At 54.2% G+C, this 18,317-nt stretch overlaps 1 protein-coding gene across 9 annotated transcripts in view; it reads left to right on the top strand.

The window, feature by feature from the left end:
* The window catches only part of MAD1L1 (mitotic arrest deficient 1 like 1), a 243,216-nt gene that overhangs the window by 135,269 nt on the left and 89,630 nt on the right, over positions 1-18,317 (top strand). For all 9 annotated transcript variants that reach the window (XR_005656530.1, XR_005656529.1, XM_039879516.1 and 6 more), the window contains one exon: positions 17,638-17,778. Coding sequence is in view for 7 of the 9 variants with exons in the window: in XM_039879516.1 (XP_039735450.1) it covers positions 17,638-17,778 (141 nt within the window). In the remaining 2 variants the exon portion in view is untranslated. The remainder of the gene's footprint in view (positions 1-17,637; positions 17,779-18,317) is intronic.

Below are 18,317 nucleotides of genomic sequence, written 5' to 3'. Positions count from 1 at the left end.
TTGATTTTCTTTATTGTTTTTCTACTTTTATTTAATTTATTTCTGCTCTGATCTTTACCGTTTTCTTCCTGCTTGCTTTGGGTCAGCTGATATTCAAGAGAGATGCAAAAGCAATTCAGTGGAAGAAGGAGCATCTTTCTAGTAAATGGTACCGGAGCAGTAGGACATCCAGAGACAAAAAAAAGTGAACCTCGATCTAAACCTCTCACTTTATACAAAAACTAACTGAAAATTATTCACAAACTTAAATGCAGAACATAAGAGTATAAAACACTTTTCCAAAAATAAAAGAAAATCTTCAGGATCTAGGCAAAGAGTTCTTAGATGTGACATTAAAAGTGTGATCTGTGAAAGGAAAACTTGACAAATTGGACTTTAAAAATGAAAATCCTTTGCTCTAAGGAAGATCCTGGTAAGAGGTGAACAGACAAGGTGCAGACTGAGAGTCACTGTAGGCCACGTCTCCGACAGACTTACCTGGAATACGCAAGGGACTCTGGGCACTCGTCAGTGAAAAGTCTTAATTAGAAAATGAGCAAAAGATATGTCCGGAGAGCACACGTGGGAAGGGATGCCAGCGGCATGAGCCAGTAGGGAGGGACAGCGCAGACCCCCGAGAGGTGTCGCTGCAAAAATGGTGCCAGCACTCAGTGCTGCTGAGGACGCGGAGAAGGTGACCCTGTGACCCAGAAGGTGGCTACGTGGCCCTACGCTCTGGGTGCTCATCCCAAAGAAAGAAAACTTACGTCCACACACGTCTGCACAAGACTGTCTCGCGGCTTTCTGTGTGGGAGGGGAGAGGACCCCGTGCCCTCTGGCGGAGGCCGCTGAACGGTGCTGCCGTTCGGCTGGAACAGGTTGGACCGGCCGACCTTTTCCCACCAGCTCCTCCGGCCGCCACGTCTCCTTCCCCATCAGCTGTACCCAGGCGCTCGTACCCTCGGAAGGCTGGCACAGGCTGTGGGCTCACCTGCAGACCTTCCGTCCCCTACTGAGCCCGGAGCCCTTGGGGAGTGGCCGCAGTACTGGGAGGGAAGCAGGGACTGCCTGTCCTCACTGGGCCTCATGCTTGGCATCTGCAGACTGGTGGGCAGGCCGGGCTGAGGTGTCCTGGGGTGCCTTGTAATCCCTGACACACACACAGCATGTAATCCCTGACAGACACACGGCGCCTTTTCTGTCTTGGGTTATAATACTGTATATTTTGGAGTATTTGGAAACTGCCAAAACGTATGAAGAGGACGTTTAAAAGACCTTGATGGCTTCATCCAGAGACAGCGCTATCATGTTTTTACATGGCCTTCACGTCTGCCTTCTTCCCTCTTCTCCATCCATCCATCCATCCATCCATCCATCCATCCATCCATCATTTATCCATCATCCATCCATCCACCCCCCATTCACCCAACCATCCATCACCTATCCATCCATACATACATCCACCCATTCATCCATTGGTCCATCCGTCTGTCCGTCCATCAGTTACTGGCTGACAGCCTGGTGTGCCAGGTCTCGTGGGACCGGCCACGTTCCCATACCTGTTCCAAGTGTTGGGCGGAGAGACATGAACGGGACAGACAAGACCTGGGCAGCTGAGGACGTTTGCGGAACGACTGAATGAAATTGGTTGCGTAGGGTGTGAGCTGTTTGGTGTCCTGGCACCTTGCAGTGGCATCAGAAAGGTGTACCCGGCGCAACGTGTGTGAGCATGTGGCTGTAGCCTAGTGGACCGGTTTGCCCGTGGGAGCCCAGGTGTGGCGGAGGGGGTGAGATCTGTGGGCCCACGTGCACACGAGGTGGCATCACAAGGTGGGAGGCAGGGCTCAGACAGTCCTCCAACCCACAGCCCAGTCTGTGTCTTTCCTGTGAGGTGCCTTCACGCACACAGCCGTCCATGCCGTCCCCACTGCTAGAGCACCTGTCCCTCCTGGTGTGCAGCTGGGGTGCGCCCCAGCTCCGCGGCGAGCTCAGATGCCGTGCCCCTGCCAAGGCCCCCGGCCTGCACTGGGCTCTTCCCTGCATTCTTTTTTTTGTCATGATCACGTGTCCCAACCCCAAGCCTGAAGTCTTGGCGAACAAGATGCTCCCCCGCCGTGACCCTCGTCCAGAGGCGGCCTGGGACGCGGCGCAGCCACGGCTTCCCTGTGGCCTCGTCGAAGTCGCTGCCTGGTCGGGTGGTCACGGCGCCTGGAGTCCTCTCTGGTGCTTGGCCTCTGAGTTGAGGACGGATCCTCTAAATCAGGGAGAGCCACTTCGCGGAGACGCGGAGTTCGGGCACCTCAGTGCACGGTGAGGGCTGGGGGTCGCCGGTGCAGTCTGCGTTCAGCAGGTCCTTCAGCCGAGAGCGGGCCTGGGGCCGGCGTGTATGGTGTGCCTCTCTTGGAGTGCCCGTCCCTGCCTGTCGTCAGCTCTCGCCTGTCACTGTCGATGGCCTCGGGCGAGTCACATAGCTCAGTAAGCCATTTCCTCGTCTGGAACGTGAGTGCCAGCTTCTGCCTTGTGGCTGGTTCTGGAGACTGAGTGACTGAACGCTTGAGTCACTCATTTTCTGGCTGAACAGCTGTCTGTCTGTTGAGCTCCAGGCTGGGCGGGCTGGCGGGTGGTAGCTGGGGGGCAACCAGGCGAGCCAGTGCAAAGCCTACCCCTTGGCGAGGACACGTGGGTACCTGCCACCTGTGGCTTCGCTTCCGTGAAGAAAGCCACCGAGATTTGGCAGCATCACGGTTTAAACTGTAGCCACCCAGTCCGTCTGTCTCATTTCTGTTTTGCAGGTAGGGAAACTGAGGCTAGACAGGAAGGGGCCCCTCTGACTGGCGGAGCTGGCTTGTCCCTACGTTACCAACTTTTCTCCTGTGTCTGTCCAATAAATCGTGCTTCACACAGAGCCAGGCCACCAGCGGTCACTCTCAGCCTGTGGTCCCCCAGGGGACCTGAGGGGGTCGTCATGCCTCCCCGGCGGCCACAGCCCTGCCCCTTCCTGCCGTGCGCATCGCCCCGGAACGCCAGCTCCCCGAGGCGGCGCCCGGGCCGGGGCCGGGGCGCGCAGTCCAGCGCACACAGCTGCAGCGGGGCTTGCGGGAGAGCGGGCAGCAAGCTGAGTGGGATCGCTCTGGGTGTTCTCGATCGATTCCCTCTCCTCCTGCGATAGGTGCTACAGGGCTCTTCTCGGGAGGTGGGCATTGCAAGAACACGGCTTGCTGGTGAGAGTACAGAGCAGCATCCCCGACCCTCCCTGGCTAAGAGTCGGTGGTAGAGGGGCGGGCGGGGGGCATGACACAAGCAGGCAGGCGGTGCCTGGGCCTCCGGTGACTCACAGCTGTGCCCGGCGGGGCGGCCGGCCGTTCTTTGCACCTGGCGCCTGGTGTGGGTTGAGGGCAGGTGAACGAAATGGAGCCCGGCCCTTCTCTGCGAGGGCTGCCTCAGCCTCCTGCTGCTCCAGGGCAGGACGCCCCACAGATCAGAGCCTGCGCAAGCTGCCTTGCAGGTCAGGTGGCCTTGTCCCCTTGCGGGCTGCTCTCAGCCTGGTAACCTAGTAGAAATGAGTTTGGTGAACAGCAGACTAGCTGTGTTCGTCATAAGATCACCTGTAACGAGGCTGACGGAAAGGCAGGGAATGAAAAATGCAGAGCAGCAGAGGAGGAGGTACCCAGTATCGACGGGGGAGCCGGGAGGACAGCCAGCGCGGCGGTCACGGACGCGGGGAGCGGGAGGCCCCGAGAAAGCCGCGAAGGGCGGAGCCCTTGTGCTGTGGGCATTTGCACTGGGCCCAGCGGCCGTACACCCCGCTCACCTGTGAGGATGGCCGTGTTCAGACATGGCAGCGGGCGCTGACAACAAGCCAGCTCATTAGGGAAGGTGAAAAACCCGTTGCCCTCAGTGTCCCCTCATGGGCGATGTCAGATCTGCTTTGGAAGCGTCCTCAAGCACAGGTTCCTCGCGGGACCTCGTGGGACAGGTGTGTCAGCAGGAGCGAGTGGGCCCACGCAGGCGCCGTGCACTCACAGGAAGGCCAGGCGAGAAAGGCATTTGGCGACACTGCGGAGTTACGATACAGAACTCAGAAGAATTGCGTTCTGTTAGAATTATCCTGAGTCGCTCATCTCAGTTGAACTGGCCTTGGTATCCAGTTAACTGGAGTTAATGAGTTTTGACTGCCCCGAAAACTTTTGTCATGAGAGCCTTCTCCCTCAAACCCGCACTGAACGGCGTCATCAGGGTCGTGCCGCGTCCGTCTGGATGTGGAAGGTGGGTGGGCGGCTGCCGTGAGCCCCTCGCTCTGCCGTTGTCACTGTCTGCATCCCCCTCCTGGGGCGGCTTGCAGACACAGGACTGTGTCCTGGCCACCGCCTCCACTGAGCGCGTTGGTTCCACTTGCTCCCGGGGTGTCCCTAGGGGCATTTTCGGGGGAACCGTCTGGAAGCGCCCAGGCCTGTGGAGTGAGTCTTCTCAGGAGGAAGGTCTGGGCTCTCGGCGGGCAGTGACAGTCCTTTCCCAGAGCTCACGTCGGCCCGGGGCAAGGTGTCACCTCTCCCGCTCTGTCATCTCACTCATCGTCACCCCACTCCCACACTGGGCTCGTCTCCATGCTCAGACCCTCCCGGGCTCCCATGTGGAGCTGGAACCCTCTGTCACCTGCTGCCCTCCCACACGCGTCCCATGCAGCGAGTCCGCCTGGACCCGCAGAGTCGGCGCGTTGGTCTGCGTGCGTTTCTGACGAGCGTAGCTGTGCTTCTGAAAGCACAGACTGTCTTTTGTAAGAAATACTTTTCCCAGCTCTTCCTTGGAGTTTGAAAAACATCTGTGAAACATGCTCTGACCCCAGAGCAACTGAGTCGCGATAAAGTTGACCCATCTGTGCCACCCCCTCGGAGACGGATGGCTGGGGCACCCCAGCACCCCGCTCCCTTGCCTCCTCGGCTGCTGCTCCCCGCGCCTCGAGACTGCCACCCTGATTCACGCACCACATTGCGGCGGCCCCTGTTTCTGCACTGCGCATGGGTGGAGTCGTCCCGTGAGTGTGTAATGTTCTGTATTTGGTCCCTTTGCTGTGTATATCTGTTTGTTCCGCGAGTTCCACGCATTATGCTTTTTCCATCTTCTGTCCTTGGAATCTGAGTTTCTTCATTTCGCGGTGACCGAACAACACTGCTCTGAGCATTCTTTGTCCCCGGGGCACACGTGCGTGAATGTCTGTGCTCGCACCTGGGAGTGCACGTGCCGACCACGGCGTGTAGCACGTGCTCATTTTCGTAGTTTTGCCAAGGCGGTGGCGACGGTTGGCACGCCCAGTGGCAGTGATGAGTGTTCCTGGAGCTCCAGCGCCTTGCTCACACCAGTAGTGGCCGTCACCAAAAGGCGTGCCGTCGCAGGCTGGGTGGGGTGTCACTGTGTCTTCGGGTTGCGTTCCCAGAGTCGGCGAGGGCGGACGCCTCTGGACGTGTTCGCCGGCCGTTTGGAGTTACACTTCGGCGAAGCCTCTCCAGGTCCACTGCCCATTTTTCTTTCTGATTTGTAAGATTTCTTTTATGTTCCATTGCTAGCGTTTTGTCAGGAATTATACTGCAGGTGTCGTCTGTCTGTGGCGGTTTTTCAGTCTGTTTAACAGAAGTCCTTAGTTTCAGTGAGATCTAATTTATCCATTTTAAAATTCCTTTTTGGCTGTCATTCTGTGTGTCCTGTTTAAGGGCCCTGCCTCCACACCAGGGTCCCCGAGGTATGTTTCAGCATCACCTTCTTCATCCTTTTGCCTTTTCGCACTTGAGCTCACAATGCAGAGCTCTGTTGGATTGTGACGAGCTTCATTTTCCCCGCTGACGTGACGCCACTTACAGAAAAGACCACCTTCTCCCACTTCCTCAGTGCTGCTTATGTCATTAAAACCGAAGGTTGCTGGAGGTATCGGTCTGTTTCTGGACTCTTCTTTCAGTGGTCTGTTTCTCACTCTTCCTGCCACAGCCCACGGCCCTAATCACTGAGACGCTCATAAGCCTTGTCGGCCAGAGGAGCCCGCCCCGTCTGCTTACAGAGCCGTGGCCGTCCACGACTGCATTTTCATGCCAAGTTTAGAGCTCAGCCATCATGTCCACCAGTAAATCCAGCGGGCTTTTCGTAGGGAATGCATTGGCTAAACATCTTTATGACATCAGACTTTCTCACCCATGTGCATGTCACACGTGCCCACGTTTCTAGGTCGCCCTTATTTGCTCTCACTGATATTTTATGACGTTTTCTAGGTAGGCATCTTGTGCAGTTTTTGTGATGATATTGTAAATGGTGTATTTCCCGAAGTTTCTCTTTCTGACTGGCCTGGCTGGTTGATGGGGACAGCTGGCCTTTACCGACTTTATTCCAGCAACATTGCTAAATTTGCCCATTTTCATAATTTCTTGTGAATTCTGTTGGATTTTCTTTGTTCGGTGTGTCACCCACTAAGAATAGTTTTCAATTTCCCTTTGATCTTTATCCCTTGCCTTTCCCTGCCTTGCTCTGCTGCTCAGGGTCCCCAGCACTGTCATGCCGTGTGCTGACAGCTACCGTATTGCCCCCTCAATCTCAGAAGGAAAACTTAGGACATTTCTCTGTGTAGGGTCTTCAGCAGGTTAAAGAAGTTCGTTCCCTCCTTTTTTTTCTTTCACTAAGAGGGTTTTTGTTTGTTTATTTTCTTGTTTAAATCATGAATAGATGTTGAGTTTTAACCAAATGTTTTTTTGCATATATTGGGATGATCATGATTTTTTTTTTTATTCTCTTAATGTGGAGATTTAAATTAATCGATTTTCAAATGTTAAACCAAACTTACATTTCAAGAATAAGCAGACTTGTCCATGGATTATTCTTTGTAAGCAATGCTTTATTTGGTTTGCTAATAAGTAGTTTAGGGATTTTGCATCTGTGTTTACAACAGATTTTGACAATTAGTTTTCATTTCTTATAATGTGCTTATCAGGTTTGATGTCATGGTTTTTCTGGCTTTATAAAACGAGTTAGGAAACTATCGTTTCTCTGTAATAGTTTGTGTACAGTCAGTGGTGTTCTTAAAGGTTTGGCGGAATTCACCAGTGAAAGCAATTGGGCCTAGAGTTTCATGTTGGGAAGATTTTAAATTGGGGCTTTGATTTATTTTTTGATAGCTTTGAAATGATTCAGATTTTCTTTCTTTTTGATTCAGTTTCAGTAAGCTTTTTTTAAACAGATTGTCCATTTTATATAAACTTTTAAATTAGTGAAGTTCAATTATATTTAAAAATATTTTTATGGGCTGTACTTATGTCTTCTTTTTTAATCTTTTTATTTATTCTCTCCCTTGATTTGTCTCATCAGTATTTTAATTTTGTTAGTCATTTGAATCAACCAACTTTTGGTATTGTTGATTCTGCACTGTATATTCTGTTTTCTTAAATTCTGTTTTTATATTTATTAGTTCCTTCTTCAACTTTAGTTGTTCTTGTTCTGACTTTTGGGTTATATCTGTAGATGATTGGTTTTTATCCTTTTTTTCTTAATGTATGCGTTTAAGGCTGTGAATTTAGATGCATGCCTTAGTTTTGATATGTTGTATTCTCCCATTCAAAATATTTATTGTGATTCCATTGTGGTTTTTATTTTGACCAATAGCTTATTCCCAAATACATTACTTAATTTTTAAACATTTTTGATTTTCTGTCTAATTTTTGATTTATGGCTTAATTTTGTTATGTTCAGAGACCATTCTGTGAATGCCATCAGTCGTTCGAAATTCGCTGAGACTTGCTTTACAATCCCGTAACAAGTCAGTTTTTGTAAATGGCACACACACACTTGAAATTATATGTATTCTGCAGTCGTTGGATGCAGTGTTGTCTAAATATATATGAGTTGTTAATCTCACTGTTCACGTTTTCTATATCTTTGGTGATATTTGTCTTTTTCTCTCAGATCCTGAGAGAGTTATATCGAAATTTCCCAGTTTGGTTGTGAGTTTGTCTATTTCTCCTTTTAATTTTGTCAATTATTGCAGTATATCTTCGAATACTATTTTATTAGGCCCATGTACATTGAAAATCGTCTTCCTGGTCCATTCAGCCTTTTATCATTATGCGGTATCCCTTATCTGTAACTCTCCTTTGTGCGATGTTGATATAGATAGATCAGCTCCCTTTTTTCAGCTTTCGTACCTGTCTTTTCATTTCATCTTGAAACTTTCATTTTTTTATTATAGATGTGTCTCATATAGAAGTTAGAGATAGATTTTGTATTTTTATTAAATCTGAAAATCTTTGTTTAGTTGAAATACCTAATTTAGTTACATTTAATGAAATTAATGACAGATTTGCATTTAAGTTAGCTGTCGTACTGTTTGCCTTCTGCTTGAGTTCTGTTTTCTTTCTTTTTATCCTCCCTTGTAGGATCAACCATTTCCCCCTCCTTATTGTCTTGCAGTTTTACTGTGTGCTTTTATGTAACTTTTTAGTATCTATTTTGGTGATTGTAACAGACTCTTTATCTTTCTTTCAGATGGTCGGGGCCTTAAACCCCTTGCACGATTTCCCTTTTACTCCATGTGCAGGCCGTCAGTGTTAGGTGTGTCTGTCTGTCTGTCTGTCTCTGTCTCTCACACACACGCACGCAGATTGGAAAGATGTTCTTGTTACTGTTGTTTCGATACGTCATTCACATTTATGCATATTCGTTTATTGCTCTTCATTGCTCTTGTTACCAGCTGTATCATCTCTCATGTCCATCCGGGTCACCTCTGCCTGCAGAATACCCTTTCGTATTTACTTTGGGGTGTCTCACGGTGAGGAATTATTTTAGCTTTTTTTTGGCGTGAAAGGACATTTATTCGGATGTTTATTTTGAGGACCGTCTTGGGGGGCACAGGCCCAGGTCGGCAGCCGCCCGCCGCAGCCCTCGAGGTTCCTGCTGCCCTCTGACTTCCGCTGAGTCCCGCAAAGCGAGCTGGCGTCCCCACGTCGCGTTCACCCCACACCGCTCGTGGGGTTCGCTGTTTGTTTTGGGTAGGGTTATGCGCATGTTCTTTTCTTTCTAAAATTATTTTTTTTAATGAACGCACTTTGGGAACAGTGTTAGTTGACAGCGCTGGAGGAGATGGCGTGGAGCTCCCGTGTCTGGCCTCCCTGGACACCCTGTGGCAGGGTCGTGCGTTCACACAGTTTTGGGACCAGCGCTGACCAGAGTCACCAGCCAAGGCCCGCGGTCGCATTAAGGGTCACTGTTGCCCAGGTGTCTGGGCATTGACTAACGCAGAGTGTGTGCCTCGGCCGTTGCAGCATCTTGCGAGAATGCGTGCGTGACCACTCCGTGTCCTGGACGGGCTTGTGGAGGGTTGGTGCAGTCTCTTGCTAAACTATTTGGTGGAATTCACTAGTGAAACCCTCTGAGCCTGGTACTTTCTTTTTAGGCAGATTATTGATTATTAACTCAGTTTCTTTGATGGGTCTAGGCCTACTCGGATGTTATGTCCATGGGTTAGTAGCGAGGGCCCCTCTCACTTCTGATATTAGTGATTCCCCGCCTCCCCCATTAGCCTGCTAGAGGTTTATCAGTTTTGTCGATCTTGTCAAAGAACCGGGTTTTGGCTTTTTTGATCTCCCAGTTCTGGTTCCAGTGGGCTCGGAGGGCTCCCTTTGCATGGCTTCTGTTCTGGGATGTGTCCGGTGTGTGTAATGGCCGGGAGGTGGCCTGTCCCAGGTTTGTGGTATGGGGGCCTGAGCCGGGTGTGTGCCCTGCTGCCGCTGCTAAGCATCTCATCCGTGTCAGCCGGGTCCTGTTGGCTGATGGTGCTGTTTGGTCCAGCTACACCCTTGCTGGATTTCTGCCGCTGAGCCTGCCAGTCTGTGGTGGGGCGCGGAAGTCTTCAGCTGCATGGGGGGGGGGCTGGGGGGGGAGGGACCTGTCTTCACGGTTCTAGCAGCTTCGGCTCACGTGCTTTGACCCTCTCTTGTCGGGGTTGTCGTGTCTTCCTGGGGTGTCGGCCCCTTTATCACTGCGTGGTGTCCCTCTTTATCGCTGACACCCACCTGGTCCTGAAGTCTGCTTTGCCTGGGATTTCTGAAGCCACCCCAGCTCTCTTCTGATTGACGTCAGTCAGCATGGCATCGGTTTCTCTGTCCCTTAACTTTTACATGTTTTTATGTTTAAAATTACTTACGGACAACATGTAATTGGATCTTGTTTTTTTAATTCACTTTGACAGTCTCTTTTAATAGGCGTTTTTAGGTCATTCACATTTAAAATGATTATTGACATAGTTTGTTTAGTATCTATGATGTTTACTGCCCTTTTCTATTTGGGTACTTTTTCTTTCTTTTTTTAATCTTCCCTTCTCTTTCTGCTTATTTGGTTTTAATTGAGCATTTTGTATTATTTAATTGCTTTTTCTGTCGCATGAATTTTACTTCTTAAAAAAAACTTTTTTAATGATTGTCCTAGAGTTCACAGTACACATTTAAAACTAATCTAAGTCCCCTTCCAAATAACACTGTACATTTCGTGGGGAGCGGAGCACCCTCCAGGCCTCCCTCATGGCCCTTGAGCCGTCGCCGTGGTTCACCCACTGACCCCTGTAACCCTCCACCGCATCGTCGTGTTTCGCTCTGAGCACTGATGTTAGGTCAGTCATGAAAGTAACAGGTTCCGTTTTACCCTTTTTTCATTCCTTCTCTGAAGCTCCTTCCTTTATGCACAGCTGGCTTTCTGGCCTCTGTCACTTGGCTTCTCTCTGGAGAGCCCCTTTCACTGTCTCTTGTAGGGCAAGGGTACTGCCAACAAGTACAATTTTTTTTGGTCTATGGAAGTCTTTATTTGTCCTTTATCTTTGAAGAGAATTTCACTGGATGCAGAATTCCAGGTTGGTGGGTTTTCGCTTTTAACTCTGAAGTATTTTCCTCCATTCTCATCTCACTCGTGCGGGTCTGGGCCCTGTGGTCTCGCAACTGTCATTAGTTTGGGAAAATCTCAGCCATTATTACTTCCTGTATTTCCTCGTCCCGCCCTCACTTTACCTCTGCCGCTCTCGGAGTCGCCCCTCACCCCCGAGATCGTCCCGCCGTCCTCGGACATCCCACGTGTGCTCCACTTTTCTCTCTACGTTTCAGTTTGGGCTGTTTCTGTCGACACATCACGGGCTTTGTCTTCTGTTCATTCCTTTGTCCCGTCTTTATCATTTTCGTTCTCATGCCGTTTGCGCGTGTTGTTTTATTACTGTTTCTAGGCTGGCTTGTTCGCTCATCGAGGGTCAGCTTTTCGGTTTTCCGATGTAAACACTGAATCTGCGTTTCCTTCTCAGCTCCTTTTTCTTGCATGGTGGCAGTCGTGCGCTTCGGCGTGCGGGTGCACGTGTGCACGGCGCGTCCTGGGGCGTGCGCGCCTGGTATGTGCAGGGTACGGGGGGTGTAGCTCGGCGTTTCTTATAGATGCCTTTTCGTTGAAGTAGAGCATTAACGGAAGGTCGAGGTGTTGTCACAGCGACCGCACTAGCTCCGGTATGTGTCCTCATCGCGCAGCTCTGTGTCATCGCACTTCCTTTATGGTCTTTCAGTCAACCTATTGTTATTTGAAGTATGTTTTTAAATTCGTAAACGTATTGGGTTTTCTTAGTAATCTTTTTTGAATTGATTTCTCATCTAATCACCTTTTAGTTTAAGAATTCGTTCTGAATCGTATCTCATTTGAAATTTGTGGAGATGTGTTTTATGTTATGGAATTTGCTTCATTTTCCTGAGTGTTCTCTGTGTGCCGAAAAACAGTGTGTTACCCCAAGTTGTTTGGGAGTTTTCTGTAAATATCTTTTAGATAAATTAACAGTGCTATTTGGAATTTTCATTTTATTTAGTTGCTCGATCTATCAATTATTCTTAGAGACATATTAAAATCTTGCCGTTTTATCAGTATTTGCTTTCTGTTTTTTGTCTTCGTACACGTGTAAAACCCGTATGCCGTCCTCACTGAACCCTGTCCTGCCGCGTGGCACGCACGTCGCCTGCGGTGGAACCCGCTGCCCTCGTCCTGTCTGACGGCTGCGGCTTCCCTGTCACTGCTTCTGCGCGATGCTCACTCTGAGTCTCCTGCAGCTGCTACTTATTTTTCTCTATGCAACATGATCATCCTCGTCTCGTTATTGGAACGTTTCGGTAATTTATGTTGTTTATTCTTTGGATTTATTTCATTTAATTTCTTCCATCTTACTTAATACTTTTTTATTAGTCTCATTTTTTGTTACTTCCTCCTCTGCTTGCCTCCTTTTGGAGTTATTGGAGCTTTTTCTCATGTTGTTGCTTTTTTCTCTCTTTTCTCTATTTTTCTTCTTTTAGTGGTTTCCGTGTGTGTGTCATGTAGTGGATGGGTAACGATGTCTTTAACCCCCTCCAGAGCCGTTTAAAGCTCCAGGGTTCCCTTAAATGCTTTTATTATATTTGAGTTCTATTTTTTTAATTTTTACTTTTCACTTGCACATTTTCAATAGATGACATATTCAGTGAATAATATAACACATGTGAGAAGACGGAAGGGTCATCAAGAGTCTACAGGGAGAAGTACAGCTTCTGCTCTGCCCTCCGGCCAGACGCCCGGGGACAGCCAAGTTCCTCGTGTGTGCTTGCACAGACAGTGTGTATGTGGGCACACCTGTGTGTGCGCTTGTGTGACTTTAAAAAACGATTGGTGTCCTCTTCTTCACCTGATTCTCTGTTAATTTTCTTTTATATCCTTGTAGGTATTTAAATACAGGTGACCTCGAACGGTGCAGGTGAGCTGCATGGGTTCACCTAAGGTCCGCGTCTGGACGAGACGCCCACACAGCTCAGACCCGTGCTGTTCGAGGTCACCTGTCTGGGTGTCGTCAAGCGTGCGAGGGGCTGTTCGGAGCCGGTGAGCCGTCCCACCCGCGTGACAGGCGTGCACGGTCTCGCGGCTGTGGTCGCTCACTCGGTCTCCCTGTTTCTCAGACCTTTGCTCCGTGCCCACGTCTTCGTGACGTGCCCTGTGCCCGTCCACCTGGAGAACCCGTGAGGCTGGCGAGCAGTCGACTTGCGCCTCCTGTCGGGCACCGTGAAGTTCGGCCCGCCGTCCCCCACTCACTGCCACAGCCACGTCACGTCAGCCCCCGTCTGTGACAAGTGTGCCGGGTGGTAGGGTCCACCGTGCCCCCCCCCACACACTTTTGGAACCTCCAATGGCCTCTAAATGGGACAGCGGGTGTTTCTTCCCAGTTCTGGAAACCCACGCGCTGCTTCCTGGTCGCTGCCCCGCCCTTTCCCCGCTGGGCTTTTCCCGCAGTTTTGCCCACTTTCCCATCCTGCCTCGCGTGCCTCTCAGCCTTGCTGGCGGGGCCCAGAGAGCCAGGAGGCTGTGGCCGGAAATAAGTGACCAAGGTCTTTTCGAGGGTCTCGGGGTCCGCAGGTCAGGATTACGCTAGGTGACACTCAGCGTGTCCCCATGAGGGGGCAGCCTGGCCAGGACATGGCTGTGGGGGACGACAGGTCTGTCCTCCAGGGACTCCGGACTGGGCAGCTCGTCCTGGCTCTGGGGTCGGGGCGATGTCGTCAGGTGTGGCATCTCACCTTCGGCCTCCGTCCCCAGGTCCCCTGTCGGAGCTTCTGACCCCGTGAGCCAGACGTCCTCGGCTGGCCTGCAGCCGCTGGCAGGTGTCTGCTTACAGCTCCCAGAGCTGCAGGAGGCGAGGCATGGAGGGCAGCGGCCCAGGAAGCCCTCGCAGCCGGGGGTTCCCGCCTCTTCAGGGTCCTGTGTCGCTGGCTTCTGTCTGTAACGTGGGGCTTTGGGTCAGGCACGGCTCCCTGGCATCGGGGTAGGAAGGGGACAGGCTGGCAGCAGAGCGGCGGGAACAGAGCAGCATCTCCGTGTCTTAAACGAAAAGGAAAGGAAAGGACCGTGGGGACGGAGGGGGCGGCGCCTGTGGGGCTGGGCCCTGGCACAGGCGAGCGGCGAGGAGGGGCTGCGGGGACACTGCTGTGCAGCCCGAGTGGGCGCGGGCTCGAGCGGCTGGCGGGGACAGAATCAGGCCAGCGGCTGCGGTGGCGGAGGCTGGGAGGCAGGTGGCAGGATAAAGCGTTGGTGAGGGTGCCGCCTCGTTCTGGGGGCTGGGGTAGTAAGCCGGGCTCCTCCCTGGTGGCGTGTGTGCCGCCAGCACACGCGGTGGGACGCCGGGCGGGCCTTTGTCACTCCGACGTGTCCCTTTCCCTGAGAAGTGGGTGCACAGGTCCCTGCGTGTCCCACCAGCCTCACCGGGACAGGGGCTTCCGAAGTGGGGGTGCGCCAGGCGGCAGGAGAGGCTGGCCTTTCCCTGTCCTTTCTGCTGCCTGTCCTGCCACCGTCCCAAGCAGGCGTGGTCGTCACGTGAGCAGGAGAAACTGTGAGAATGTTCACGGAACAGCAGTGGCAGCCACGGCCGCCAGTGCCCCTTGAGCTAAGCCTCATGAGCGCCCAGCTCCGGCTGAAGTGCTTCGCGTGCAGTACTGCATTTGAACTTCGCAGTGACCCCGGGGCTTCTTCGCTCTCCCTGTGGCACTGTCGAGCACTCTGAGGCTCAGGGAGGCCAGTTGTTTTCCCTGCGGTCACACAGCTCATCCGTGAGAAGGCAGGGTTGGGGCAGGGCAGGAGGCACAGTCCCGGTGCTCAGCGACGTCCCCTTCGGGGGCTGAGCTCCCATCTGGGTGTTCCCTTCGTGGGCTCCACGCCGCCTCTAGGCAGTGGCCGTCCCTGCGCCAGGCCCTGGGTGCCGTGGCTGAGCGTCCTCGTCCGCGTCCGCGTCCTCGTGGCCATCCTGCTCTTCTGCCCTCTGTTTCTCCCACGCCAGGGCCCCAGGCTCGAAGTCGCGGGCTTTTCCTGAAGAAGGGCACCTGCCATCAGGCAGTGTCGTAAATATCCAGCCAGACGGCAGACCCGAGGGCTGGGTGTCCCCGAGTGTCGCAGTGGTGTGTGCAGAAGCACCCGTGGCCCAGGGAGCACCCCAGCCCCCCGTGTTCTTCTGCAGCCTCTGTGTGGGGTGCGCGTCTGTCTCCTCCCGTGGGACTCAGCGTGTCTCGGGCTGCACTTCAGAGCTCAGTGTCCATCACCTCACCTTGGAGGGCCAGCTGCTGCTGCTACTGCTGGTCTCTGCTGCTCTCTTGCGAGGGTGCACCGGGTGCTGGCTCAGGCCACTCTCTCCGGTCAGAGGGCCCTTCCCCAGCCGTGCCCCAGCAGAAAGCACGCCCTTCCAGGAGCCCCTGGGACCCTCGGTCTTCCCCCGGGGACCTCTGGTGTCTGTACATCCTCTCCGGGACTCAGGAGGGTGCAGGCCTGGTCCTCCGGACCCCTGCTGGAGGCCCGCATCTCAGCTTTCCCCACCCCAGCCCAGCCCGCACGGGGTCCCTGCACACTCACACCCAGGTTTGGGCTAGGGAGGGAGTGGAGGACGGAAGGCGTGAAGCAGGTCCCAGGTGGCCGGAGGCCCCTGGCGGCCCTCGTGATGCCTTCAGCAGGGGCCGGTCGCGGGGCTCTTCTGCCACTGCTGTCGGGGGCCTGTCAGGGCTGGGAGCAGCGGGAAGCCACCCATGAGCGGGAGTATGCAGGACTGGCCCGCGGAGGGTCATCACGCACAGGCGAGAAGCCCCACCTTTCCACGTCCCGCTTCTCGTGCCCTGCAGTCCTGGAACGCTGTCCTCCCCGTCCACAGCTTTGCCTCTTCACGCAGAGCTGCTGGACTTCCCTGGCCACAAAAGGGCCGACATCGGCCACGTGTGCAGAAAACCCCCGTCCCTGATAAAGAGCCTTTAAGGAGCGTAGGGCCCGACTCTGCCGTCGTGCCCACCCTTCCGAGTCTCACGGCCCCCGCCGCAGCCTGGGCGCCTGTCCGCTCCGCCGAGAGTCGCCGGCACTTGCTCAAGTGGAAACGGAGCGAACTTTGCGCAGGTGGATTTAGCCGTTACAAAGGCGCTGTCCAGTCAGACCAGCACAGTCCCCGCTCTTGCACCGCTAATGACAAAACGGTTCCTCTGAAAGGCACAAACAACACACTTTGGACGTTAGGTTTTCCTCGCTGCCCGCCTGCTGCCCGGAGCTGTGGCAGGGGGAGTGTGTGTGTGTGGGCAGTGCGTGGAGATCTGCCGGCCAGTGACAGAGACAGTCGCTGCCTGCTTATGGCGGGAAACCCTGCCCTGGCCTCCCCTGGCCTCGCGCTCCAGTGGCGAGAACCGGAAACCAGCTGGGAGCCATGAAAGTCAGTAGGAAGATAGAGAACTTCAATAAAACCATGACGCTCGATAAACCTTCCGCGGAAACATTTTCACAGATACGTGACCAGTTCCCATTGGATCTATAACTTTAATTTCTCACTTATTGAATTGTTTTGTCATCGACTAATTAGAAGTCCACGCTGGGGGACGACTGAGCCTGAGGCTCGTGAGGGACGAAGCTTGGCGGTGAAGGGCCGACGGGCTCTCAGCGGTGAACGCGGGGGTCTTGCCATCCGCATCCCCCAGGCTCACCCTAGAAGGGAGGGTTTGGGCAGGGTGGGGACGGTATCAATGCTTGGAGCGGAGCAGCTGGGACAAGTCCCCCGGGGGCACAGACAGGCCTTGTGTCATGGCAGCACCACCCTAGAGACTGCCGAGTGGAGGGGGACCTCAGCCCTACGGCTCGGGGGCGCCCGGGGTCTCCCGGCTCTGTGCGTTTGCCTCTGCGACAGTGCTGCTGCGGGCTGCCACCCACCCGGATGCCTGCCCTGGGCGGCCTGGAGCAAAGCTGGGCCGGGGCCCCAGGGGCGTCTGCTGGAGGGGGTGCACCCGCAGATAACACACAGGGCTCTCTGTGACGCAGATGCGGTCGCTCTGTGGCCACGTGCCGGCCTCATCCATGGGGTAGTGCGCTGGCCGCTGCATCTGTAGGGGCACTGCTGTCACCACTGTCCTCTGAGATCAGCTGGTCACCACCTCGTTCATCAGGAAGCCGAGGCTCATGACGAGGCTGGCCCGGCGGGTCTCCCAGACACACCTCTCCCTCCTGGGCTGTGCTGGCTCCAGGGGAGGCTGTGCATGTTTGCCTGGACTGTGGCCGCAGGCTTCCCATGAGCTTGCTGAAGCCAGAGCCATCTTAGCAGGGATCGGGACCCCTCAAAGAGTGCTGGGTCTCGGCCCCATCAGGACACCTGCTGCCTGCATGCTACACAGATCTCCCCTTTCCGGAAGCTCGCTCTGAGTGTTCCTGGGCTTAAGGTCAGGAGTCACAGGAGGCAAGATGCTCAAACCACTTCCCAGCACCAACAGGTGTTTTCCTCAGCCAGTTTGATGAGACTCAGGAAGTCACTAACCCAGGATACTGGCTAGAGACCGGCCCAGCTTGGGGACACAGCAGACCACTGCAGCACAAGGCCTGGTGGCCAGGGCGCGTGCCGACATGCGGACGCCGCCCCTTCAGGCGGCGAGGTCCCAGCCAGGCTCGTTGGCCTGTCCGAGTCGAGGCTGCTGAGTGTTCAACGTGAACTCTGAGGAGCTGTCTGGGGAGCCCCCTGCCGCCGGACAGTCTGCTCCCCGAGCTCGATCCTGAGCCCATTCTCCTGCCCTGCCTTCCATCACACGTGTCCCTCTAGTGCCAGGTCACCACCCATTTCCCACCTGGGCCTGACCACCTGCCCTCTGCCCACAGGAGCGGGACGGCATGCGCGCCATCCTGGGGTCCTACGACAGCGAGCTGACCCCAGCCGAGTACTCGCCCCAGCTCACCCGGCGCATGCGCGAGGCTGAGGACCTGGTGCAGAAGGTGCACGCCCACAGCTCGGAGATGGAGGTGAGTGCCCCCGGGAGCCTGCCGCATGCAGACCTGCCACCCGGGTGGAAGGGGCCACGGCACCGAGCGCCCCTCTTCAGCACGTTCGCCTCCATGTGCGACGATGGGGGTGCGCAGGGCAGGCTCCCTGTGACACCTCCAGTCGGCCCCGGCATTTTCCACACTGAGAAACGTCCCCCGTCCGCGCACGCCGCATGCACTCCAAGCCGTCCATCGCCAGGCCAGTGGCCTGCCACCTCCAGTGCCACGTGTTCAGGCTTTGTGTGTCAGGTGTCGAGGGGCCGTCAGGGTCCTCAGAGCCCAGTGCTCAGCATGCCACCCTCGTACCTCGCCTAGGCCTGCACATCTGGCCCCAGCCCTGGGGCTGGCAGCCTGGGTGCAGCCTTTCCGCCGATGCGTGTGGGTGCCGCTCGGAAACTCAGGGGCATCTGATGGACACTGGGGTCCCCCGGTCCTCCTGGACATGAGTGCTGCTGGGCCTCCGGAAGCCTGCAAGCCCTCTGCTGGCTCCCTCCCCTCCACGCAGGCCACACTGCCCG

This window comes from Pteropus medius, unplaced genomic scaffold, assembly GCF_902729225.1.
Source record: "Pteropus medius unplaced genomic scaffold, Ma_sr-lr_union100, whole genome shotgun sequence".
In the NCBI taxonomy this organism is placed as follows: domain Eukaryota; kingdom Metazoa; phylum Chordata; class Mammalia; order Chiroptera; family Pteropodidae; genus Pteropus; species Pteropus medius.
This window is presented reverse-complemented; position numbering and strand designations above follow the sequence as displayed.